Source organism: Tympanuchus pallidicinctus, unplaced genomic scaffold (genome assembly GCF_026119805.1).
Source record: "Tympanuchus pallidicinctus isolate F22 unplaced genomic scaffold, pur_lepc_1.0 scaffold20, whole genome shotgun sequence".
Lineage (NCBI taxonomy): Eukaryota > Metazoa > Chordata > Aves > Galliformes > Phasianidae > Tympanuchus > Tympanuchus pallidicinctus.
The window spans coordinates 10,630,920-10,658,712 of record NW_026294722.1 but is presented as its reverse complement, the minus strand read 5'-3'; the positions used below and the strand labels follow the sequence as shown (position 1 = coordinate 10,658,712).

Here is a 27,793-nt window from a genome sequence, read left to right as displayed (position 1 = left end):
TGCTACGTGAAAGTCCCCTCTATATTGCAGTTTGAACAGCTGTAAAAGCATTTTCCCACGCAAGCAAAACACAAAAAGAGAAGTCATGAAGCTGCTCAGACTTCTGGAAGTGGCAGCAGTCTTCCTGGTCCTGAGCTGATAATCACCTGTGCTCAGGAGGCCGGGTGGGTTTCGTGTGGTCGCCTGTTGCCTACCCAGCACTGCTAAGAACAAGCAAAACCGTTTCCAGGCAGCATGCACAAGAAAAACAAAAGGAAAAAAAAATAAAAATGTACCTCGTAATGGTTATTAAAGTTCCATTCTTTCATTTGCAAGAACTCACATTTTTTAGAAAAAGAAGAAATAAATATCAAGAGATAAGGAAGCATTAATGAGCCCTCTGCCTCGGTTTCAATTACACCGTGAAAATAATTTAATGCACTTTAAGAATACAAGAGGTAATTGCTCTCTCTAGTAAGAGGTTGCAATTTTCTCTAATAAAGTGTCAATATAAATACGTTGCTTTAAAACAAGGAGAACAACCAAGTTACTTCAGAAAGAATGGGACACATTAAAGCAAATGCCATCATGGAAACCAAATGGCAAAATTAACAAACGAACTGGCTGAGTGAAAACTGTATGGCAGAGAGCTGATAAACAGAATAATACACTTATTTTTAAAGAATGCCTAATGCTATGATATGCATCCAAGCAACTAATGCTATGAAAGATGACATTACTTCTGTAACTTAAGAAGAGAAGCAGAGCATCCGAGGAGAGGTGGTTATGACTGGGAATGGTCGGAAATCTGAGACCAACAAAACTGGAAATAAATACACACGTCGATACAAAAGGTTAATAATGTGGATATGAAACATGCTGGCAAAAGAGGGAATGGCTACACAGACTGGACAAAGGCAGACTGCTTTCTGATGGATTGCAAAACGTGACCTCAGCAAATGCTGGTGCCAAGTCCTTGCCGTTGGCCCATGGACATTAGTCAAGCCCCCTACTGAGGTGCCAGAAGGAAGGAAATGTGCTCAGCAGATGCACTTGCCCACGTGAGTATCTACTAGCTCTGCTCTGAAGGCTGCTGTACTTGGTGTCATGACCTTCTGTTCTGAGATGCTGAAACCCACCCCTGACATTTCAGCCAAAAGATGAACATCAGAGAGGCAAACCGTTGACAAAGGTCTCTCTTGGGACCAAAAGGACCAAAGTAACCTGAGCAGGAGCAGCAGGCAGGAGAAACGTGCAGAAAAGTGCACGTGGCAGATGAGATGCAGCTTCTGAATGGAGGGAAGCTGAAATGACAAGGGGTTATCTGAAGTCTACTTCATAATGAAGCTGAGGTCTCAGCAACACAAAAGGGGAGGAGAGCAAGCTGAGAAATGTCCAAAACTCTTAATGGACTAGAACACTTTTAAAAGAGTTATCTGAGTTCACTTTATTGGTTTTCAGGCAATGGGACATACAAAACAAATTGCCTCCCAGCCTGCTGAAGCAGTGACAAGTAATTAGAGCTACGCAGCTTCTGAGCAGGTGCCTTGCAGCAACACCCAAGATGTGCTATAATCCCCCAGTACCACACTGCCTAACACATTTTATTGCTTAATTACTCCCACACTCACGTTTACTGCCCTTGTTAATCCGGTACTTGAAGAGAACACTTGCCTTGCTTAAACATTCCTCAATTCTAATCTCCCTGCTACTGGCGTAAATCAGAACTCATTTCACTGACATTAACGGAGCTACTGAAGTGTCATGTATCCAGGAATGGAACAAAATTACACCAATAGCCAGAAATGAACTTTTTCTCTGGCACTAGCAGTATGCATTCACTTTTTTTTGCATCAATCTGCGAAACAAAATGCACTTTCTCTCTAGTACAAACTGCAGCTTGAGAGCTGTCAATGCTCAGATCAGCCTAGCTAACTTCAGCCTAACTCCAAGACATTCATTCTCCTTGCTTGTTATGGAGGACACCACACTGTTATCCCTGCTAGCAGCTCGGAACATTCTGTTGGAGGCACACTGCAGCCTTGCTCTTTCTATCCTCAGAAAGACAACGATGCAAATAAAGACAAATACATGGCAATGCCACTAAAGATAATCAATCTAATGAGTAGACAGAAGATGACACAGACACAATAGGTCAGACAGAACATCCCAACAATCAGTTGTTGGCCACATCACAACATTATTACAGATTTGTGACTGTCTCCATCTATTTCCACCCCAGCAGAGATGGGGCAGATAAGAAACCCCTCTACAGGTGCTCAGATGGATGTAGAGTGGCTGAGTCCTTCTGTCCACGTGGAGTTAATGTGGATGGAATTCAGCCCTACGACAAAGAGAGATCTTCAACTATGGAAAATTTCCAAACCACAGAACCACTGTTTAGCTTTGGTTCAGCTGCCCATACATCACAGGTGCCAGCAATGGACTGTTAATGGACTGTTAAACTATTAAGACTGTAAATTCACTTGTGGTGCTACGCTGCTTGTGTGCTGCAGCCAATACTGTACAATTAAAAAGCCAAAATTGGCATGAAGCTAGCCACAGCCACATTCCAGTGTCCCTGTCAATGGTCAGGCATTGAGAAATACGAAACAGCAAATCACAGAGTAAGGACAAGGAAAAAAAAAAAAAAAAAAAAAGAAGAAAAACAGGATTTCCAGACTCCATGTATACAGAAACAAGACATACTTATAAATCAAAAGCAATATCCATCAAAACAGTAATAAACACTAGTGCTACTGTGGTTTTTTTTTTTGTTTTTTTTTTTCCCTTTCCCATTCACATCATTCAAGAAAAATCCTAAACTATAAGATCACCAAAAAGCTCTAAGCATCCCCAGGCTTTACCCATCTCTCTGATTTCTCTTGTCAAATTTAGTATTAGGAAAAGGTCACTTTTTAAAAGGAGCTGGAGTTCAGAACATCAGAGTAAAGGCAGCCTGTCACTTCTTCTTGGTGACCCAACAGGTTAACAAAAATTAAATCCATTTGCAGAAGGCAGCTCGGGGTCAAACACTTATGTGAGTCTTTCCAGCAGTACTCAAATTAGGCAGTGCAAATCAAGAGAACACAGAAGAATAGGACTTTTCGAGCTATACAGGTGTTTTTATTCGAACAATAATCACAGAGCAAATATATTTTTAGTTAGAACAACAACTAACTCACATTCCTCCACTATCTCCAGAAATAGGAACCACTAAAGTAGAAGACACTATAGGACTCCAGAAATGAATCAATCTAATTTCTCCGAGCTGATGAAGAGCCCTCCAGTCACGCTCTGGGAAGACCCAGAGGAGAATCATTTCACCCAAATTTCACCCACTCCTGCTCTTTATATCTTTCTACCACCAGAAGGCCAAAGGAAGATAAATTTGCAATGGTCACTCCACTACCCATGGGCCAGGAAAACTGCAGGGGAACAGACGGGAGACTGACACAGAATGTTTGCAACCCAGAGCAACGAATTAAACGAAGATATTACAAGGAACACTTAAAGAGGAAACAACGGGAGGATATAGGGTCCACCAGAGCCACAGATGAAGGGGAGAGGGGACAAATGGCTCATCCTTGGCTGTCAGTGGTGACACAACTGCTTACAGCCCTGCCAGCCTGCAGCACCAGCTCTCTGACGGCAGCTGCAGGCAGTGCAGCACCTGCACCTCACACCCTGCTGACAGTAACACTTCTGCAGATGTCTTCACATAAGGGCAAAAAGAGTCCTCTGCTGCTACCTAGTAACTGCTAGTTGGGGCTTCTTTCATCCCCCCAGCTCCTCAGTAAGTGCTATAGCAGAAGCGCACATGAAAAATTACCTAGAAGGAATTAATTTCTGCTACTGCTGCAAAACAGAAAGGACTAAAAAGAATGGGAAAAAAAGAAAAACAAAACAAAACAGGGTGATGCTTCTTAAAGAAAAAGAGCCATGAGTTTCTACCCATTTCTTTTCAACTTCAGGAAGACTCCATAGGCAGTAATGGAGTTATTCCACGTTACAACAAAGCAGCAAGGGCACAGGATGCATTCCTGAGGGTTAGAAAAGGAGAGTTACCTCCAGCATGGCCCACAGCAATTACCTTAGCATTTCCTTAGAACTCATTTTGAGACCAGATACCTGTTGAGGAAGCCTTTTTACAGCTACTCGGTTTGTGTTAGGAGTAAATTGCTTTACTGACACATTTGTTGGCAAAGTATCCTCTGGGGTGACTTCGAAGTCCTTCGAAGAGTTGTTAAAAGCAACTCTAAACTCCAAGAAGTAACCCAGACATTGTCACCATTGGTTCCCCAAGAGCTACATCTTGTGAAACAACCTGGGGATCAAAGCAATGCGTCTGAACGTATTGCTGAATCATTTGTATTGGGTTTGCTCGTGATGATGCTAGGTCTATTCTGAACTTAATGCGATGAAAATAAGAAATATTCTCCACGAGTTCACTGCATCATACCATGAAAATGGTGTGATGTAGGAATTGTGCCCCAATGTGTTGAAGGTCAGGTTTTTCAAAACCCATTTAAAAGTCAGGTTTGCATGAGATCCCCTTTAACTTATCTGCACTGTGTAGTTACAGAGAGAATGAACTTAGCAGGAAGCTTTTTCAATCACATTCTGCCAATAACAAGAGCAGTCCTCAGGGCAGGAAAGCAGTTGATAGAACAAGTGAAAACAGGAACCACAAAGAGAGAGAGACCCTGTCTTGAGAAATAACAGGGCCTACACATATAGTGAAGTGGTTCTGGAAACTGACATTCTGCCTTCGATATTTTCCTTAAAATATAAAACTTTTTGAAAAGAAGCTTCTTCCCTGAGTAGTAGCTGTAATCTAGTTGTGTCACCACTGCAGCTTTCATAGTACTGGTGCTGTGCTTTGCAGGGAAAGGAAACCCACGTACCTTTAGTTGCCAGCCGGACGCAGTTGATTTTTGTTTCCTGAAAATCAACCAAAAAAAAAAAAGAGAGAGAGAAAAAGAAAACATCAAGGTGTGTCATTGGCCTATCTGCAATAAACATATTAAACATATTTCTCATCAAGAGTCACTAAAACACATAAGCATTTTTCTTACACTTCATCACTGAAAGTACCACCAACCGTTTGAATGGCATAGAACACTCCATACTAATGGGTTTGCATGCAGCTGCTTGCCTGACTGCTGGGAAGTTGGATGTTTTTCCATACTCAATGTGAGGAATGAGCACCACGTAACGGCCTGATTTACTAATAGAATTTACCAGCTAAATGGCCTGATCTGTAGTAGGCAGACAAGCATTGGGTCAAAAGTACACGCAACTGTACATCCAATTTTCACGCACCATTACCACAAATTTTGCAAATTGGGTATTTATTTAAACACATGGCAAACAGACACCTAAGCAGTCATTTGAATATTTCAGCCCTCTGATATGTATGTGAAGCAGAACAGCATGTTGTATGGCTACTTCTGCCAAATGAGCCATTCAAACACAACCCTGAGCACCACGGCTTTTCATTGCAGAGCTGGGATAAAACCCAACGCTTTTGTTCAGTGCACCTCAGAGTCCCCAGATCTGTGTAAACAGGAGTTTGGAGCTGAGCAGCAGCGTTGTGTTATTTGGCTTAGCTAAAGGCATCCTCCTCAGGCCACTTCCACTGAAAACAAACCCTTTCTGGTATCCCCACGTTTTCATTCTGCAGCTCTTACTGGCAGGGGTTGCTTCTGAACAATGCGTGATCATCATCCAAATCTTCTGTGTTCCTTTGGTTAAACAACTTTGTCAGGCAGTAATCTGCTGCAGGGTGTTCTTAGCACTTTATGACTTTACATGCTCTTGTGCATGTCTCGGGTGTAATGAATACTGCATAAATTACTGCATGTGATAATGCCACATTAATATGGATGCTGCCTGGCTCTGGAAACAACAAATACACTGCTGAGCACCTTGCTCCATCCTCAAGCAGTTCAACAGAGGCTGTAAAGAAAATCTGCAACCGACCCTCAACTGCAAACAGGAAGAGGAAAACTGCAGACACTGCACAGGGAAATGCAGCACCAGCTCCCCCTGCTCCCTTATCATGCACTCATTGACTAAACTATTCCTTATTCCAGTAAACCCAAGGTATCTCTCTTTGGTTCACAAACTTCTCTCGCTCACAGAGCGGCTCTGCACATCTTGTACAACTGCTGGCACTGCAAAGCCAACAGAGCTGCAGAGCACTGCTGCACAGCCATCACTGCCTCCTGTATAATCAGCCTGAATTGCCAGCTATTCTGGAAACCAACAATCTCTATTACTAGTGATGTTATATAAAGCAGGAAAAACATAGTCTTATTTTCAGAGCACAGCCTCAGCAGATAATGCAGGGAGTCAGAAGACATCTGATGCACTTCACAATCTACGCAAAGATGGCCTGGAAAATCAGCAATGACGAATGAAATATAATTGATATCAAGATAGTACTGCTGCAGGCTAAAAGTAGGTGGACACTGGCACACATTGCACACACTTGTGGAAAATTTTCTTGTGCGTCTGTTGCTTTCTGCTAGCTTCAAAGTGCAACAAAAGGCTGGAGAAATTAGTCAGTGCTGAGAAGAGGTGACAAAACAAAACCCAAAACCTTGTTAACAATGCTGTAATTGATCTCATTTGAGCATGTGCATATTCCTGCACGTTGCCCTCCCACGGGGTAATTTGAGAAGACAGGATGCAGTGTGTTCTGTTTGCATTTACATCTACTTATTTAGCCCAGACAATTGTAGTTATTAGAAGACAGTGATCAGGCACTGCCAAAAGCAAGGGCAATCAATCACCAGAGGAACAAGACATCTGGACTTAATTTCAAATGGTGTCTTCTAAGGAGAAAAACATAAAAGAAACCTGCACAGCCACCAGGCATCAGCTACTAGAGATGTTGGAGCCTGAAGTCTGTTCTCAGTCCGTACTCCTGATGAGGGCTGATTATTGCTTTGATTTCCATTGAGCACCTCATTGATCAACCCACTGCTCCTCTCTTTCATGTCTCACAAAAAATGAGACCTCCTTCCACTTACTGTATTTTTCTTTGATTAATACTGAGAATTGTTTGTCTGAACTCCTTTGTCAATACACAGAACAATTTTTTTTCTTCTCAAAACAGTGAAACCATTTGCCTATAATCACATCTGCTTTCTGAAAAAACTCTCCTGGATTTAGATGAGGTGCTCACCAGAGTAAAGATGCTTCTGCTTAACCAATGGCAAAAGAGGAGTAAATAACATACACAGATGGCTTGAAAGCATTACAAGAAAAATAATGAAAAAAAGGAATAGCAAAAAACTTTTATAAAAATAGTTTCCTAAATTTCAGTCTCCTGATTGTATCCATAGGCTCTTTCAAGTACTCTGATACTCTAATCCCATTCGTTCTCACAGAACTTTCCCAAACCCAACCACAGCCAAGACCCTGCTCCCACCAGCTGCAGTAAGATGCTTGCTTTGTGCTGCGGCTGCAGGCACACAAATAACCCAATGTAAGGTCCCAGAACCACTGCTGCTTTGTGCTCTGGGCACTGCCAGGCTATGCTATCACAGACAGGATACGTGCAAGCAGTAAGGGAACAATGTAGGGATGTTTTAACCTAGATCCTGGAACTGGACAACTGTTTCATTTCAGACCCACATCCACATGCCAGGAGCTTATTCTGGCATCACACTGAATTCTCATTCTTTTCAATATGGTTTGTTTCTTTCCTTTTCAAAGAAGGAGAGCTGATGCCATTTACTAATTATTTAGACTCCAAAATATGCATTTCACTGAAGTGCACAGGATGATAACAAGACAAGTTCTGCCTTTGTTTTAGTACTTGGATGGGAACAACTTTCTGCAGGAAAGATCTATGAGGGCAGAAGGACATATGTTTATGTGACAGCTGCATCTTCACAACCTAAAAGGCCAAATGATTTTTTTTCCTTTTATTTTAAAATGACAGCTTGCTGTTTACAGACTATGAACAATAAGATAAGCAGAGCTTTTTCATCCATCTGTTTTCACACCGTTTTTTTTCCTTTTCCTTTCCTTGGCTCTGATTATGACCCTGCATTAGCTCAACAGTGCATTCCTTGGCTGAAGCAGTCCCTGCCAGCACCTGCATATACCTGTTGCCCCCAGGTGCCACCCTGCCACAGGTCTCCAGACAGCCCCACCTGGGGACAGGCAGTTTTAACTCCTGCTGCTGCACAGACAGGTAATTACCAACCTCCTACTTGGCCTCAGCCACAGCACTCCATGTCCCAAGCCTGTATCGAGCACGCTTGTAGGCAGCTTGATCCCATGGGACAGGCACTGCCCTTCCATCCTCTGAACTTTCCGTTGTTGTTCTTCAGTTTTTCCCATGTGTCTCTTTCTTATTCCACTGAGACCAATTGTTTGCTGTCCTTAAAATTAATCACATGCACAGAGTGTGCAGAGTCTATGGACTCCCCTATAATTTCTACTGCCAGCTCAAGGAAACTGCTAGTTCTCCAGGAGGCTCAGCTAAACCCCGTATTGACTTTCCAATTATCAGTTATTTTTAGTATCTGTGTTATCTGGAGAAGTGAGCTTTAACAAAGTGGTTTGGGCTTTTATTATTTCCAACAGAAAGTGATTTCAAGGATATTTAGTTTATTCAGTATCCACATCTCCCAAACTCAAGGATGACTAGACAATCTTATTCATACAATGAATAAGACTACCAACACTCAGCTTCGTGTCTTCTGGCTCAGGAAGGCCAGACAAATGTGGAAACAAGGACTTACAAAGAGTGAAGTGTATCCACAGCTGCTTTACTGCTGCCCCAGGAGCTCCAGCATGACAGTAAGAGGCAGTAAACATCACTGGACAAAATGGTACAGCTGAAATCACAGAACACTGAGTCCCCACAGCTGTCTGTTTGCAAAACCAATGCAGGCAGACTTAGTAGCATACTGGTTTTCAGAATAGGCCTTGTGCTGAAGTGAAGTACCTCGCTGGCTCTTTGTGAGCCATCTCCACAAGGATGAAGGTTATTTTCCTACTGGCAGCTCTGCCCATACCTCCAAAATCTTCCTTAAGTATGTGAGTAGACCTGTTAGCAACCAGGAATCCAGCCTGAAATCCCCTGATAATGATAAGCTGCCCGATTGTGCATGTAGTACAAGTCATTAGAGTGGAAAAAAAATCAATGAAAAACTCTGTAGAGTCCATCATTCCTTCAAAAATAATATTCTCATTGATTCCTGTGCTGCCACTTTTCACAAAGCTGGCATGAACACATCATTCACCTGTTGGACCACCAGGCTGCAGGAGCAGCTGGCAGCATCCCCCACATCATCTCCAGCTGTGCTACAAAGCCTCCTGCCTCATCTCCCATTTAGAGGAAAAATGGCCAAGGGTTATTGATTGCAACTGTGCCAATACAGATTTCATTTTAACTCCATGACGTAAAGCACCGGAGCTACAGGAAAGATTTCTAGGAAGCTCTGTTTCCTGAGCTGCTCAAAAGTTCAGGCAGCAGCACCCCGGGAGCCAAGGAATTCTCCCCACCTGAGCGTGTTTGCTGGATCTCTAACTGGGCACCAACACCATCCATGGCTCAGACAAAGAACCTGGGGACAGCAAAATCTGTGACATTTAACTCTGATTATTAATTCTGCATAATATCGCTGCCCAGGCCGTACCTTTCAGAAGAAGCACCACAGGGCTGTGCATCACAGAGGCTGAGCTCAGGGTGGTTTTACAGGCCGGGAAAGCATTGTGCTCTGCCAGCAGCCATCTGTAGCAGGTGGCACCAGCACAACCAGCAAACATCACTTAGCTACCAGGCTGGGATGGCAGGCACGCAGCTCCTGCCAGAACACAGCAAAGCCAGTTGTCTGCTCTTCCCTCTGTGTCAGTTCTTGCACTAACTGTCCCTAACAAATGATCAGTAGCTAATTGTGTTTCTCAAGTGCCCTGTTATAAAGCCTAGAGTTTCTGTTTTCTTTTTCTCTCTTCCCCCCCAACCCCTTTTGAACTTCGACACCTTTCAGTTCAGCATCTGGCTTTCAATTGTTCCTAGGAGGAAAACCCACACAGTTTGGAAGCGTTTTGCACAACAAAATGTTCTGTTCAGACCCTTGTCTGGAAGCAGCAACAGGCTGCCCAAGCTTCACACAACTGCCCACAGAACTCAGAGAGCGACAGCTGTCAAAAAACAAGCACCACACTGCACGCAAGAAGGCAGCAAAGCTCGAGATCTGATTTTGCAGCAATTTGCTGCACTTGTTTTGCATCCAGCTGTTAATTATGTCCCTTTCAATGCAACAATCATGGCTAATGGTTACAGAGCCGACAAGAACACCAAATGAGCACAACCCTCCACACACAGAGGAGATGTAAAATAACAATGCAGAATTCCTCTACCACCACCATCTCCTCCTAATCAAGCTTTTTGACCAAACACAGAATGTTTCCTCAAATTAAGCTCCCCCTGGAGCCCTCCATTTCCAAAGGAAGATGTTACGGTTCACTGCACGACGGCTTCTCATTGCAAGTTCCAGGTGTGCAAGAGAAGTTTCATCGTTCCAGATCTGTCAGTGATTAATGAAACTATAGAATATCCTAATTAAAAAATGAGCTGCGATGCTCTGTTAAGTTTTTCATGTGCAAAGGAACATAAGGCTGGATTTTAACTGTGCTAAATTGTTACTGTCTCAGATATTTTGCAGATGTGCGTTATCTAAAAATGCCTTCCTGCAGCCATAATTTTTGGTAGGCTTTATGTAGACCACCAAACTGCCTCAGGCTGTTGATAAAAGTGAACACCCAGAACTCTTAAAAACAAATTATACTTGCAAACAGTTCTGGGTATGAAAGAAAACATTTACAGCTGCAAAACATCAGACGCAAATCAGATCCTAACATTTTAAATGAGTGCCTCAAGGACTCTATCAAGGCAAAACAAGTTCCACAGCTACTCACTTAAGATCCATATTCCGCTCTTGGACAATTCACCTATGTCTTTTTCCAGCAGCACTGCACTTTGAGGATACATCACCATATAATGTACTGATGTAAATTATTAACACAAGAGGCATTTGCTTGCTCAGACATGAACTTGATGCTTCTCATGCCTTCACAAGCTGCATACAGACTTTTTGGATTACTTCTTCCTGAAAGGTCTTTTAGTTTCCTATCTGAGCAGCCCAAGTATTATGGACTTTTTTGAGTGTGGAGCAACCTGTCAGCTACAGAATTCTAGAAAAAGCAGGAGCTGTACATTACTGCTGCCTCACTCCAGAATGCCAAGGGAAGCCTACATTTCCATTCTTATTACCCAGTTATGGCACATTAGATTGTACTCGAGCAAATAAAAGTTTTTTTCATCCTTAGGGATCCATTCGCTAGCAATTAACTATCACATAAGGGGGAACTAACTAGAAACAAAGAGACAGATACATATATTTTACAATTTCCTTCATAGAAGTGAATCTAAAATTGAATTAATTGATGAGTGCTGAATGGAAACTGTACCAACTAGAAGGGAAATCAAGGTGAAAAGCAGCACAGTACCGAAGAGATTTGTGCTTGTCAGCCACACAGCTGATACTCTGCAGAATGGTGATAAATGAAGGCAGTAAAACAGCATGACATGTTGAGAACCTTCACTGGCATTGCCAGCCTGTTAAAGGACGCACAGTCCTTTGTGATGCACGCCTGTGTTTTGGGTATCAAAGTCATTATCCCAAGTGGAGACCAAAGCCTTTACCATTCATCTTTGATTGATTTTTCTAATTTTGTTCTTTCAGAGGTGATGTATTAGAGAGCTTACCCATGTAAAAGTTGGATTCAGGAAAGCATTGGTAAATGCACTAAAAACATCCCTGGCTGCCCAACTTCTTCACTGTGTATTAATGCTATAAGTCTCCTCAGGAGGCTGGACTGGTAACCTGTAACATGTCTGTGATAACCAAAAGCTACTGGGGGAGCCAGAGGGGATGCAGCTGAATGACTGCTTAGATTGGATCTGGCCTGCATGCTGTTAGCTGAACACATCTGCAGCATGAGGTCATAGGTCACAAACCACTTTCCAGAAGAATTTATGAGGGAAAAGAGGCCTTCAGTTTCCTATGAATGGATCTGTTGGGCATGATGTGTGTGACATTTGACTCTCAAAAAGGGGCAGACTATGTTTCCCACACAGTCTTAATATCACACACTTAATATTACAAAATAACTATAAGTTAAAAATAAAGTCTATGATACCCAAAAGGAGTAAGAAAGACAGGCACAAAGTTCCCTTTACGGTAAAACTTACATTTTGTTCAAGGTGAAAACCTCAACAATAACTGCTAAACTACGGCATGAGCAAAAGGAGGCTACAAAGTAATCCAATTTAATAGCTTTTGGTAGCTCTCATCTCTCCTCTAAAATTACTGTGAACTGACGACTGCAAGGATGTAGCAGCTACATCTTAAAAGGACAACAACCTCTACTCTGACATTAACGCAAGGAAAAAGATCATAAACAATCCACTTCATACATCATGTGCCAACATATGCCCTTTCCATCACTTGGCACTCCTACAGGCTTTCCATTGCATCTGCAGAGAAAGTTGAGTGAAGGACAAGTAGTGGCATGTATAACTTCCCTCAAATTTCTGCAAGAAAGTGATAATCGGCAATTAAACTGGCATCTGATGGAGAAGGAAGGAGAAAGACAGGGAGGCTGGAGGTTGTCATGTGTACAGATACAGACAATATTCTCTGCACTTACGCCGTTTGCCTTGCTAAGAGCCTGAAAGTATATGCTGTAGCTTTTCAGGGGAGAAAGAGGAGCATTCCAGTAGCCATTGTAGGTCTTGTTGTCGCCCACGGTGAAGGGCTGTGTGACAGGCAGGTTGATGGGCTTCAGCTCGGCTGCAAAGTAGTGAGGTGAGTCAAGGCTGGAGGCGTTCTTGTAGCTCACTGGGATGGAGAAGCATTCAATGATGTCTGCAGCTCTGCGAGCTTTCTGCAGCTTCTCCTCCTTGACAACGAGTTGATAGACACTGTGAGGAGAGGGGAGAGAGGAAGGTAAGACTAGAGTCCCAAGATCCTTAAACATAAAGAGTGTTTCCAACAGTGAAAGAACAAAGCAAAGTAACAAAAACACTGTTACATTAGGGTGAGACAGCAAAACAGCTCTTGGCACATCAATGACTGTCTATGGCTGCTGTAAGCTGCTTTGAAGGTAAAGTGCTGGTTCATTTGCTCTATTCCTTTAGCAGGATTACACCTTTGGGAAAGTCAGAACAGAGCTCAGTCATGCCACGCTTTGGGTAACGAAGTTACCTACTACAAGATCCAATCAGTAACAGATTTTTAATGTACTGAATGTTCCCTCCATTCCAGCCACCAAGGTGAAACATGAAAACTTCGCTTGGCCAAGGGATGATTGTAGCAGAGGGGAGCATCCACAGAAAGCAATGCTATCGGCTCTGTTTTGGACAGTTTCAAGGTGCAGGAACCAGTTCAGATGACCGAAAAAGATTCCCGTAACTTTTAAGACTGCTCCTAGTTTTGGCCCTGCCTCACATCTCTTTTTGTGATACATCCCGGAATGAAAAAGTTTTTGGCCATGATTCTTGCTGGCAAGTCTCCTCCTACCTTGCATCACTTAAAGGCTGACTTACAGAGCAGCATATGTGGGTAGGTGGCTTCATCTCTCTCCCAATTCACTTTTGTTTCAGGAATCAACTCTCGATACTCTTTCGAGCTCCATGAAATCCTAATCCTTTTCGATTCATGCTAAGCCTTTGCCTTGTATGATATGTAATAGCAACCTTGTCATTTCTAGCTTGCTATTTCCAGGCTCAAGGAGGTTGCATTCAAATGCACACTGTGTTGTTTTTTTCTTTTCCAAAGACAGTTAACAAAGCCCTTTAGTTCAACGCTGCTACAGCCGTGGCAGGTTTAGTGCCTGCTTAACACCGCTCACCCCTTTGACAAAGAGAGATAGCGCTGCAGTCATTTCACTTTTTGTCAGGATATTCACAGCGCTGCCCTCACCTGCCTGTGTCAGGCTGCTCCTTTGTTTACTTGGACAGGGGAGATCGATTAGAAGACCGGAGGCAGCCAGCAGCAGATCCGCGTCCCTGCTTTTGCAGGCTCATTTCTGCAGAAAGGCTGCACTGGAAATTATCTCGCATAGCAATGGTTCATCAGCGCTTCTGCGGGGAGCAAAGTTCTGGCACCTTCCACAGGCAGGAGGCAAAACAAAACCTAGTTCATGTTTCGGAATGCATTGCTACTTCAGGGCTGCAGGTACTTGGCGTGCTCAGTGCTGAGAGTGAAGCAATCAGCACAGCAGGGCAGCTCCCACTGCCAGGCCCAAAGGCAAATCATCGTTACCAATATGACCCATGGATGAACTGCTTGCTATTAAGCTGTCCTTATGCAGGATGGTATTCACATTTGCTAATGGAGCAGGAGCACCCAGACATATGGACACAGCCTTCAATGACGTCCCCGCAGCACTTTGGAAGACTCTCCTCAATCCTACTGTTCATTGGAGGTTTTCATAGAATATTTTAATCTTCTCTAGTATTTGCTGATTTCTAAGACGATAAACACATTTCCCAGCAACAAGGACTCACCATTGAGGATTTAGTGGTAGCTTTAAGCAAAAGTGTGTGTAACTTCAACCTCAAGCTCAGCTCAGCTGTAGAGTAGCAGTTTGCCTTCTGGGACACTGCTCATTAACAGACTATATGCAGAGTCTTATTCTGACCCTTCAGGTTGCCAATAATAATCCACATTGCTGACAAAAATAAAAGGAAGCTTTTGTTTGCTGACAGAAGTACTCCAAATTGTGATGAACATTTCTATGGGCATTTGTCATATGCTTTCTAACCAAAAAATTGTTTGTTTCCTGCTGCATATAATCCTATTCGCCTGTTTCTGCTGGTTTTAGAAAATGTTTCCTTTATATACACACACAAATCATTACACACACACATATCTAATTCTCCTTTCAGTCCATAGGGGCCACAGGTTCCCTCTTCTTCTCTCCCATACTTGCTGTGTTGAAAGGACAACCTCATTCTCTTCATTATGCCACATGCAAGCAGAGAGCCCACAGACCTGTCTGGTTTAGAAGGGGAAGTTACCAGGAACATTAATGGCCAGGTAATTAAACTGCTTCTGTAATCAGAGAACTTAGTTACCTTTGAAGACATGCTCAGTTTCTCCCGTGGCTGCTCTCACACCCACTGCATTACCATATGCACTCATGTTCATCACGAGCAACTCCTCTGATGCATATAGAACCTTGTAACAGATACTCTTTTGCTTGCAATCTTTTACATTACAGCTTTCTGCCTTGGCCATTAATACATACTTCTTCCTACCCTGGGGGTAGCTCTTCCATTTTACAACCTGAAATTTCAACTTATTTTTTATGTTTATTCTTTTGGAATCTTTTCAGATGTCTCTGGAAGCACAATGGCTCCTTCATGAGCATTCAGCTGAAATTTAATAGATGTCCCATTTGTGTGCAAGTTAAAACACCACTGATCTATTCAAATACTGTCACCTTTTCCTTTGAAACAAGTATTTGAGCCAGCATTGCTGTCATTATTCCCTTTGTCTAAAAAAACTACTCCCTGGCAAAACACAGAATGAGTTACAGATGGCATTACTTTGAGTTCTTCCCTTTGTGCCCTGGCTCTCACCAACTGACACAGTGCTGGCACCTCTTTCTGCCGTACCTGCTCAACTCAGTGACCTTCATCATTCAGCCTCACTCTTTCCTTAGGCTCTCTGTTATTGCCTAGTGGTCAAGTGGCCGCTCTCACAGGTGTCGACCAAGTGGCCAAGAGAGCAGCCACTCTCAAGGATCACTCTGGACTGAAGATTATCACTCTGGGAAATTGTTTTCCTGCCAAATCATTACTCTGGATCTCATTTTTTGATTCGGATATTTTGATCTGGTCCCTCTAGAAATGCCAGATTTACACAGTTCACCCCTAACTAAAAAAAGGCTCACAATTTCATTTTCTTATTTCTTCTTCCTTGATGTATTTTTCTTTTCCAGGTTACTTTTCCTCTTAGAACCACAGAAATGTTTGAGTTAGAAGGGATCTTTAAAGGCAATGAAAAGAGACACCCACAGCTCCATCAGTGCTCAGATCCCCAGTGCCCTGACCTCTCTGGGCAACCTGTGCCACTGCCTCACTGCCTTTAGTGTAAAAAACTTCTTCCTTATATCCAACCTGCATCTCTCCTCTTTTAGCTTGAAACTATTTCTCCTTGTCCTATCCCAGCAGACCCCGGAAACAGTCTGTCCCTTTCCTTCGTATAGTTCCCCTTCGAACATTGAAAGGCCATTGAAAGGTCTCCTTGAAAGAGTTTTGAATGTCTTATTTTTACTTAGGAGCAGAATTTTCCTGAACTGCCTTCAGGACATTCTCAGGAATCAGCTTCTCTGCTCTAAATAACAAGGTGCTATGAAGCACATCAAGAGCTTCCAACTCCGCTTCCATCAGCATCACATCTCCCTCCTGCTTGCCCTTCCACTGGCAGTGGAAAGCCAGTGATCCTGCAACCAAATGAAATCCATGTGGGAATTCTGGATAGCAAGCATGCAATTACTCATCACAATTATGGCCAGGTTGTCTGCATTACTACAGAAATTCTCAAAAGAGTAAAAGTAATTCCAGTTTTCTCAAGAAGTGATAACATTCCACGATGCATTGTGACCCCAAAGATTGCAGTCAGGCACTCGCTCAAAATAAACTCTGTGAGCATGACCTGCCCTTTTGGCCTGCAGAGGCATCCAGCTGCAGCCACACTTCTGTTGGGATGTGGAGCAGAGTCAACCATTTGCAGCTTGTTAAGACCAACAGTTTTGCAATACACAGCATTGTGATTATAAGCAGGGAAAAAAGGAGTGCTTTCCCAAAAAGAAGAGCTAAATGCAAGGAAGAAAAGAGGCAATGGAAATACAGAGGAGGTATCCAAGCTATTCTATTAGCTCTTATTCTGGCTACCAGGTAGGCAGTAAAGCAGATCTCCTGGGGCTCTCCTCCTCTCACGCTTCAAAGCTATCGCTTCCAGCCAGTATCAGCCAACACTGCTTTCATAGCAGGAATCAATACATTGCTTGAAAATGCCCAGCTGGATAAAAGGAAGTTTCAGTGTCATACACTGAAATTATATTAAAAGAGACAACAAAAGCAGAACATTGAAACTACCAATTCCATATAACAACCCCAGTGCCAATAAACTGGAAGACGACACAGTAAAACTAACTACTTCCTTTCAATGTTTAATATCCAGCCACATTTGCAAACACTGCAATCAAATCCACACATCTGCATGTAGCAGGGGAATAGAAGCAGGGGTCTTGCCTTCCTTGTGCTACTCCAAACCGCCTCACTGCAAACCAGCAACTGCTTTATCCCCATGAATGGCAATTGAGGACTGGTTTCCACACATCCACAGCTCTGCTCTCAAGAAAGAGCTCTCCAGGGATTCTCAATCTGGTACTGATCAGATGCCTGACTTCCTCGAAGGCTGGGAAACTCCCTGCCCTGTGGCACAGCTGTATACTCTTATTAGAAAAGGAGGCCAAACCTGGCTTCCCTGAGAAATCTCACAGGTTTTATATAGATAAAACCATATTACTTTAATAGAAGCATTTTAAAGTTTTTGACAGCTCCATTCTAAATCACTGATAAAAGCAGCAGCCATAATGGCCGCCACAGCACAAATGTTGTCTGCAGAGGAAGAAAATGTGCTCTTATCATCATCTACAAGGTAATCTCTTCAATTATGAGTTCTCTATTCAGTGTGGAAGCACAAGTGTGATAATCAACGTTCCAAATCACAGCCCTGTCTCTGAGCTACTGAGACATCTCTGAGCTCTGGCAGACTTCTCTTTCCCTGCTCTTGATTTCTTTTTATGCTGCTCAAGGATGGGCTGAGGAAGTAATTGTCCAGAATCTAGCTGTGTGTTTAATCCAGACTCCAGTTTTGGATGCATGATGTCTACGAATGTGGGAGGAAATGTCAGAGCTTTCCATAAAGTATTCCACATCTGGTCTGTGCACTTTGGTGTGCTGACACAGCACTTCCCATCCAGGAGCATCTCCACTCTATCCCTGATGATGACAGAGTATGCCATTGATACACTTCCTTCTTAACCCTACAGTGATCTCCTCACTTGACTTATTAAAGCTTAAAAGAAACAACGCTTCAGCATTCAGTTCACTATCCCCTTTGGACCATTTTAGTACTACATTTTCTTAAACGCACCACATTAAGATCTAATACTTTTTCATTTGATTTTAATATTTAACACACAAATATATTATCAGCTGTGCACTATTTCCAATAATATTTTCACCGTGGGAATAAAACCCAGTGGCAATTAGTACAGCCTGATGTTGCAGTGCATTTTTACCAGATTATTTTCAGCAAGTTTTGTAACTCACCCCACAGAGAACAGGAACCTCTCATTTCTGGTTCAAAGGAGTACAATATTTTCAGGCAAACCGTCTGACAGGCAGCAGGAATTAAGATACCACAAAAGGGTCTTTGTGGTTTCCTTACTAATAGTTGTCTTAATTCAAGGATGAAAGACAAGAAGGGCAAACAAAGTATGAAGATGCAAGGCTTTTCCATCCTGACACTGTCATCTCAGACTGAGGGCATGCAGCAGCCCACATGAGCTATGCATTGAATTTCCCCTGTTGCATGTCTTCTGTAGAATCAGCAGATGCAGCACTTCTGAAAAGGTTATCCAAACACATGCAAATCAAACCCAAATACTGTCTGACCGATCTGTGAGAGTTAATGCTGCACAGAGACAACCAAAAGGCATCAAGTGCACACAGCCAGGGGCAAAGGTGTGACACTTTGAAGGGCTAACAACCAATTCTTCTTTCCTCTTAACCACACTGACAAAGTTTTAAAAACGTGTTCTCTTAAGACCGGGAATCTCCTCAGAAAGCTGATTCACAGCCTCAGCAGACAGAGGATGTGAATGCCCCAGGCATGGCACAACACAGAAATCAGACTACACATACTTACACCAGCACCTTCCACCATCATTTTTCACTTGTGACTCCATTAAACTGGCTTAAAACAATTTAAACACATTTGTCAATATACCTCCACATGAACAGGAAAACTCGGGGCCTTTATTCTGCCAGCACGGAGCCCTCTCCTGCCATAATGGGACGGCTTAGATGTGGTGCATGATAGTCAAACTTCAGCATTCAGAGAATCATAGAATGGTCTGGGTTGGAACGGACCTTTAAGATCATCTAGTTCCAACCCCCTGCTATAGGCAAGGATACCTCCCTCTAGACCAGATTCAGATTAGCTACTGTGTCTGCAGATGCTTACTTTTCTGGCCAAGTTGCTTTTAGTGACGCAAACTGAGCCAGAAGAATGGCATCAACGTCTTTAGTTTTGATTTCCCAAAGGTGTCTTATAGAAACCCCGAATTCTGCCACACATGCAATAAGAAACAAAATGGTACCACTCACAACAAGTCAATTGCATGGCAGCCCCAGACAGAAGACAAAGATTCTGTGCAAACTGGGTGTTCTGCGAGCCAGAAACACTTCACTATCCAGGCACACGTTTTCTCCTAAAGGGAAATCCGATGAAATACAATCACAGAATCATCAAAGAATGGCCTGGATTGAAAAGGGCCACAATGATCATCCAGTTTCAACCCCTGCAGGGCTGCCAACCAGCAGACCAGGCTGCCCAGAGCCACATCCAGCCTGGCCTTGAATGCCTCCAGGGATGGGGCATCCACAGCCTCCTTGGGCAATCTGTTCCAGTGCATCACCACCCTGTGGGAGAAAAATGATAGAAGCTAGAAGTACCATATAGAAATCCATCAGGTCTCCATAGAGCTCACTCAAAAATTTAAATAACAACAAAAAAGTGGGATTAAATACTAAATAGTAATTACAGTGTGAACTTGCACAGAAGGATTTTGTAATGAATTCAACCAAAACCCACTTACTCTCAAAAAGACTTATAAGAACACAAGTGATTTGCTAATAAAATGTACAGGAATAAAACGTGTAACAGTCAGAGAGCAGTGACACTGTGGAAGCTCCATCCTGAGCCATGCTCTGTGCAACCTGTGCTAGTGGAAGGCAATCCTGCCCATGGGAAGGGGCTGCAAAGGGACGTGTTTGGAGGTCTCATTCAACCCAAGCCATTCTGTGATCCTACAAAGCCAAACACGGAGGCTCGTTGTTCTGAGCGTACAACGCACCTACAGCCCTGTGTTACTTTGGTGCAATGCTGAACACTCCCTCAGTAGTTTCTCCTTGTGACTATAATAAAATGCTCAGTGCCAATACATTCCTGAGAATGGAGTCATCTACTTCATACACTCCAAAATTTCACCCTTAACATCTCCTATGCACTTTTAATCAGAAGCTCTGAAACTAATCTACGAACGATAATGAACTGGGCTTCACAGCCACCTAAGATGTACGTACAGGGACCCAATACACCGTTCTGCAATTTTCTCTCTATTTGGGGTCTGATTCTAAAGCCGTTACAATCAATTAAAGATTGCTACTACCTCCATACAGCTCCACGTAGGACGCAATATGCTGAAGTTAAGGTCAGCTTTCAATAAACATTTTTATGGAAAAGAATATGAAATAAAGATGTTCTGCAATGTCATCTTCTGTAATATGCTTGGCTATTTCAAAGATTCCAAAACTAGCCCATTATGAATATTGGGCTGCAATTCCATCAATACAATCGTTAAAAGAAATCAGCTTCTTCACATCTGCAAGAAAGCATTCACACAAATAATGCTTACGAAAGTGATGCTACTTGAGGAAATAGTTTCTCATATTGCAAAGCTATTACATCAGATCTTTCATTTTGAAGTTATTTTTGTGTGCTCTTTAAACACTCATTTAAATTAAACAACTCTTTGGCTACATTTGCTCTAGTTGAAAATATCAAAATTCAGCCAAATTTGTTAACAAAAAAAAAAAAAAAATATTTTAACTACTGCTGTTGCTATGAAAAAATCCTGCTGAGATAGAGCCAGCAGTAATGCAATCCATTTCATCAAGAAGGTTGATAACAGTCTCTCCACATTTTATTCCATTCTGACACTCACCCCCTACCACAGCCTTTCTACCTTGAAATTCATGAAACAAAATGTAGCGATTTCACACTTGGCTAACACTATTTGGAGCCACTGTTTTCATATGGGCTCATATGGGTTTCATATTATTTATCACTAGAACATCAAGCTTTGTTAAATTTCTACAGCAAGTGGAGTGGGCACTAGAAAAAGGTAAGAAAATGTAAAGACTGATCCTATCCCTGTTGGACTAAAATTCCAACTATAGTTCATCTTTCCCTGTAGCTGGACTAATGGACTAAACTTATAACCCCAGCAGTGCCAGTAAACTCCAAACAAATGTGCTACACGTACAAAACACACACAGCTGTCACGAGGACAACTGTATTGAGAGTCAGTGTCTAACGACCAAAGGAAGGACTGTGCTTAAAAGCCCAAAAGCTCTGGCCTTTGGCCCATACTTAAAAAAGATTGCTTTCTTTCCATGCTCAGACCACTGCATCTATTTACCTGCACTAGGGCTGCTCCGAAAGTAATGCCTCCTACTTTATGACGTTGGCCCACAACACCAGAGGCAGATGTTGGTGCAATGGCAGAGGTAGAGGATGAACCTTCCCATCAATAGCCTGTTCCATTTTGTTGCCATGTGACACACGGCAGCAGAGGGGCAGTTTGACACTATAATATCTGACACTGAATTCTGTATGAAGCAAAGGGGTGGAATTGAATTCCTCCATACAGAAAAAAAGTCACCCACTGACACTCATGGACGCTTGCTGAACAGTGATGGAGATCAAGCAGTGGATGTGAGCACAGTGAGTGGTGCATTTCAGCAGTGGTGACAGCGACAGTGCGTTACCTCTGCTCGTGCAGATGGTTACAAGCACGGCATGCAGGATCTTGCTCACTGGCAAAAAGGCACAGCTAATAGTGGTGACTACGCTGAAAAGTAGTGGTTTGTAGCTGAGAATGTGCTCCATTAAATAGTGTCATTGTGTTCTTTTGCAGTTTCTTTGCAGGTTGCAGTTTCCATGGAAATAAATAGGAGGCATTACTTTTAGATTGACCCATGTATATTTACACATGTGTAAATAAATATATATCTGTATATATATATATATATATATATATTTACACATGTGTATATATATATATATATCTGTATGTATATATATATATATACACACATATATGCATCATTTCTTCAAATGCCTAAAGTTCCTCCTGTTTAATCTTATTGGGAAAAAACACACGGTAAAAATAATATAGAACTAGAGGGCATTTCAAAGCTCTGTGTTCCATTATCTCAGCCATCTCCATAAGGCTGACCTGGCTTGCAACACAGATTAGACATAATAGCTGCTGCTCCCCCGTGGAATAGGCCCAGTCCCTATCTCTCCAGCTCAATGTTATTTTGTGCTGGCAGATTAAAGATAATGAGTGCAGACAGATAAGGCTTTCGCTGCAACAGGAGCTAATGTTTGTGGCTTTGGAGGTGTTTTTTCCCTCCTGAACCACCTGCCATCTGTTTGATCTAGAGGAAAAAAAAAGCCACCACAACCTTTTTGTGCTGATGTCACTTAGCATTAAACAGGCATCGCTGACTGAGGTCTCAGTGATCGCTGGTTTGTCTTGAGACCAGAAGAAAGTAAGTTTCAAGGACAAGAAGAGCCAAAGCAGTTGTTTAGCTACCTACAGGACCAGGAGAGAGTGTGGCAGGCCCTTCCCTGCGTCTTCTGCCATGCCCTCCATAAAGCAGAGCCTCGCACAAGGCTGTGTGTATCTGCATCTGTTCTCAATGAGTTTGGGTATTTCTAATGGCTCCCCTGAAATTAAGACAGTTTCCATACAGAAACAATCTAGTTTTTTCTCCATTTTACAGGCCAATAGCTACTGGACTACACAGGGAAAACCCATACATATGAATGTAAAATCTTTTCTTAACAACAGAACAATAGAATTGACTTATTTATGTAACTAAAAGGCTAATGAAAGCAAGACAAACAGGGGAACTTGCTCTAACATCAGCAGAGGAGTCATTATTAAATAAGGCCGCTGTGCTCACGTCATAGTCTACTCACTGTTATTTTATCCACGGACAATAGAGAACATGAGCTCTCCAGGGAGATGGTAACACAGATTTCCACCTTCTGAAAGCTACTGGCCAGATTCTTTCTGCCTGTTCTGGGCATACTGCGCTTTTCAGGAGGTGCAAAACACTGATGCTTCTGACAGCAGGAAGAAGTGGCACCTTCAGCTCTGGAATACAAGTAAGCTGTGGGTGGGAAAACAGGAAAATGGAAATCCCAAGGATAAGAGCTGGCAGCTGGTCTGTCATCACTTGTAAACACCTTCAGAGATCCCCAACAGAGTGGGAATGGGGCAGATTTATCCAACGGGAGGCCGTACCTGATAAAGACATACTTCACCATTCACTCCCTTCAAAGCTATGCATCTTTTTGATGTGAGATAAAACTGAAACACAGGGTGAATCCTCTGGGAGGAATAAAAAAACCCCTCAACCTGCATCAACATCAGCTCCTGCAATTAGTTTTGAATCAGGCAAGGTGGGTACTGAGGAAAGTCAGCATCTTCTGTTCTACTGTTTGACCTTTCCAGTGAAATACTGTTCTCCACCTCTCTCCTCACCTTCCCCTTTTGCACCATGACTACTTTTAATTAAACCAGTCCAATTTCCCCTTCCTTCTGCACCGTAAGCAAGTCTCTCACCATCTCCTAGCTCTGCCTTTTGCTTTGGAAAAGTGCTGTGCTAGGAGAACTGAAATTATAGGGAGGCAGAACAGCACCATGGCTGGAGAGGTTTACTCTTCTGAATTGTCTGGCTGCATTTATGATAATCCCTTCATTCCATCTGCAGCCCACGCGCTGGTGCAGCAGCCCCCTTTTCTAGTTCAAGAAATTATGCATTCATTATGGAGGAAATTAACACCTCAAAGCAAACTATAATTAGGAATTCTTCAATTCGGTTTATGCTTTTTCAATTAGGCCCTCTATAATTTTAATCACGGGAGCATTAACATGTTTCCGGAATTTATATACCTGTAGTATAATTAAATCCTGAAATGCCTTAGTCTGCAACAGCAAAGCAGAGCTTACTCATCTTCCCTTTTATTGCAGTTTTGTGTTATTGTAGACATATTGAGGGGCACCTGCTAGCACAAACACTGCCTGCCACATGTAGGAAGGCATCCATTTACCCTCTGAATATCTCAGCCCTGCTGCTGCTGGAGGAATGCTGGCTGGATAGGGCTCATACACTGCTTCCGAGGGGTGATGTTTGCCAGGGACTATTGCCCAGATTCATCCCATCTGATTGTAAGTACCAAAAGGAGCTGCTTCAATTAAGCAAACTTTCCTCCGTGGCCCATGAAGGGAACCAAGCTGCTGCCTGTGGGCAAGCTCCCACCTGGGGCAGCTCATCCCACCTCAAGGTGTGATCCAGGGGCTGCTGCAAGCAAAAGGAGGCTTGGTGGTACATCTCAACAAACACAATTTCTACTTTTTAAAATATTTTATGCAGTTTGCAATCATCCTTTTATTCTGGGATAAAACAGAAGGGGAATACTGACTCCGGGTGCTCTGATGCAAATTAAGGAACATCTTGGGAAAAAGAAGTGCTCACAGTGGGAATGGGGACATTTCCCCCTGTTCCCTCTTTGTCTTACCAGCTGACAGCTTGAGGTGAGAAAACGGCCATCAATTTGCAATTCTCGGCTTAAAGTTCAGACTTCATTAACCTTTTGATCGCTGGAATTTAACCTGACAGTTCATGTGGACAGCATGAAAGATTTATGCAAAAACATTCACTCCCTGACTCTCAATATCCTCAGGCCTTCAGAAAGCTCGCTGAAAAATGTTAGTAAAAGCTTCACTGTGCAGCTAATAAAATGCTACTTGACACAAAAGAATTGTCTCTATATGTAATTTGATTGTTAAAATATTATAATTAAAATATATGCAAATTTGATGGCTTTCCTCTCCCATTCCCAGCTGCTGCCAGACTCTCCACAGAACGGCTTAGCAAGACACAGCAGGTCACGCAGGCTCAGAGAGCAGGCATGTTTCTGATGGCTGATAAATGGGTAACAGCAGCTTGGTGACATTTTAAGGGACAGTTCTCTCAGATGTTGCAGTAAGAGAACCTATTTCCAGTACCAGATGAGACAACTGACCCAAAATGCCACTTATTCTCACTTTTTAGGGCCAGGATCTGACTCTTCAGGGGAACTAAAAAACCTTGAAACATCTATTCAACTGATTATGTCACGCTATATAAAAATCAAAATATTCCTTCCTGATACTTACAGCTGTCACCTTGTTTCCTGACTCAACCCTGCATTCCACTGCATTGATACAGCAGGCACAGCATTTGTAAGATCCAGAACAACTCAAAGCGTCACTGAAGTCATTCTGCATGTCCTATGACCACCATGCAATGACCCAGCAGATCCGGACGCGTATGCTCAGCTGTGCTGTGCCCTGCTCAGTTCACCAGGGGTAGAACACACTGCTGAGGTCAACCTGCAAATATTTAAGGCAAAACTCTGCTCCTTTTAGGTATAATAACCATCACAGCAGTCTGTACAGCTGCCATTCTTCCCAGCCTTTCATGCAAATCCTCATTCTCTTGGGTGCAATCACACACCACTAAAGAAAAAGCAGCTCTAGTTTACCTTTGAGAGAAGAGGAACTCTGCTCATTTACCTTCAAACTCTTGCCTAGATGAAAGACAGAACGCCATGCAGGAGAAACCCAGCTTGAATGATTTCAGAACAATATCCCTGAGGTATATTACGGGAGATGTTAATTAATACAGATAATTAGGCTTGTACTATCAGAAGCCTAGATTGATAATCTCATTCCTCATTAGATACCACAAAATTAAAAGATCTAATGTGATGACTGTTTGCCCTGTGTTCAATCAACTGTGTCATGTGATGCATACACTGGAATAAGAGTTTAGTAAAAGCAGGCTGGGATTTTTATTTTCCAGGTATTTACAACACGCCTATCAATGCAACTGAACTCTCAGAATTACCAAGGGCATAACAATTTGTCAGGCTCCCCACAGCTTTAAACATCAGAACCTTTTTTATTGCTTTGCTGATCCCCGACTCCAGTCTTTATTTTCAAGCACAAGGTATTCTGTGCAGGAGTTTTAAGAATAAGAAATCGCCACCCATTCCTGGCATTAATGAATTTATTATAAGCATAAATGCCTGAGGCAAACTCATGTGGTAACACTCAAAAGTAGCAAAACAACAAGCTGAACAGCATCAACACAGACACTGAGATGTAAACACCAAAGCCCCTATCTGCAAAACAAACAAAAACCCAACAGATTCTGCAAATTTATACCTCCTCTTTTGTAGATCTCATTCCTCCTCCACCACACAATCAAGGTTATTCAGTTTGCAAATGATTCCTTCGTATGGATGTGAAGAACTAGTGTGCTTCCAAAAATACTACTACTACTAATACTACTAATAATAATCAAGATGCCAGCCAGAGGGATTTAGTTCTATTCTATAAAAATAGACGGTAGCTGAAATGACAAGAAAAGAAAGAATGACATGAAGATGAACATTATAGCCTATGAATTCAGACACTCAGCATTTCTACTTTGTTGCTCTGAAGTGGAAGGCAAGTGTTCAGCAGTGAAAGTCTCAGCACAGCAACACAAGATGGAAGCAATGCCACTCCCCAACATTACAGGGTATTTCCGTTTGTTACTACGTGTAGGAAGACATGGACATGCAGAAACATCATAGAGGATTGCTTGCTTGGAGAACAGCTTGAGCAGAAAAACAGAAAAAAAACACTGTTCTGTTGAATAACAACACAACTGTTTTCTCTTGATTCATTTAGCAACACGCAGACCAAAAATATTTCTGTTATTTCATGCTTGGGAGACCAAAAATCAGATAATACTCATGAGTAACATGGGGCTTTGTTCATACAAATTAATTTCTCCTACTGGCTGGCTGGTGATATGAAAATACTTGTTTCACCTTTTGCTCAGTGCATCTAAATATATTCAAAAGACTTCCAGTCCCCTTCTCCCATTTAGATTTCCTTATTTCCTTTAAGATATGCATCAATACGATAACCCATCCATCCTCAGCAAAGTGATTAAGTATATCCAACCACCGCGCAAACAAGTCTGACCTCCATAATTTATCCACCATTACTCACACCTCCTCCTTACACACACCTGTGTATGTATGCACAGGGTCACGTGCAAAGTTCGAAAACTTATGTTCTAAAAACACTTTTCTTTAGCCCAGCACAAGTTCAGGTGCCTAAAGACCATCAGATACCTGATGCATCTGCCTGCCTGCCGTGCAAAAGAACATCACAGATTGCATACTGATACACTTTGCAGAACTGCAGCAAGGCCATACAGAAAAATTAAATTCTCTTTTTATTTTTTTTAAGCAAAGAAATCTGCCACCACCTCAAACTCTGAAAGTGTAATTGCAGACTCTGCTCTAAATGGCCCAGCAGCTCCAAGAGATGGAATGGCATGCCAAACAACACTATCACCCTTAAGGTGAGCATTATTTCAACTTTGAAATCCCTGAAACTAACACATGCTCTGAAAATGTGATGTTCTCTGTAATAGTAACAGGTAGATACAACTGATGGTTTCTTAATAAACCAGATGGACTTCCAAGTACGCAGCACACAGCAAACAGCCCAGCGG

General features: G+C 42.5%; 1 protein-coding gene across 5 annotated transcripts in view; it reads right to left on the bottom strand.

Moving 5' to 3' along the window:
- The window catches only part of PTPRT (protein tyrosine phosphatase receptor type T), a 421,250-nt gene that overhangs the window by 77,719 nt on the left and 315,738 nt on the right, over nucleotides 1-27,793 (bottom strand). For 3 of the 5 annotated variants that reach the window (XM_052684090.1, XM_052684093.1, XM_052684091.1), the window contains exons 12-14: nucleotides 12,721-12,994; nucleotides 4,887-4,923; nucleotides 147-200 (exon numbers count right to left, since the gene is read on the bottom strand). In XM_052684090.1, coding sequence (XP_052540050.1) covers nucleotides 147-200; nucleotides 4,887-4,923; nucleotides 12,721-12,994 — 365 coding nt within the window. The remainder of the gene's footprint in view (nucleotides 1-146; nucleotides 201-4,886; nucleotides 4,924-12,720; nucleotides 12,995-27,793) is intronic. The other 2 variants (XM_052684092.1, XM_052684094.1) reach the window with 1 other exon arrangement.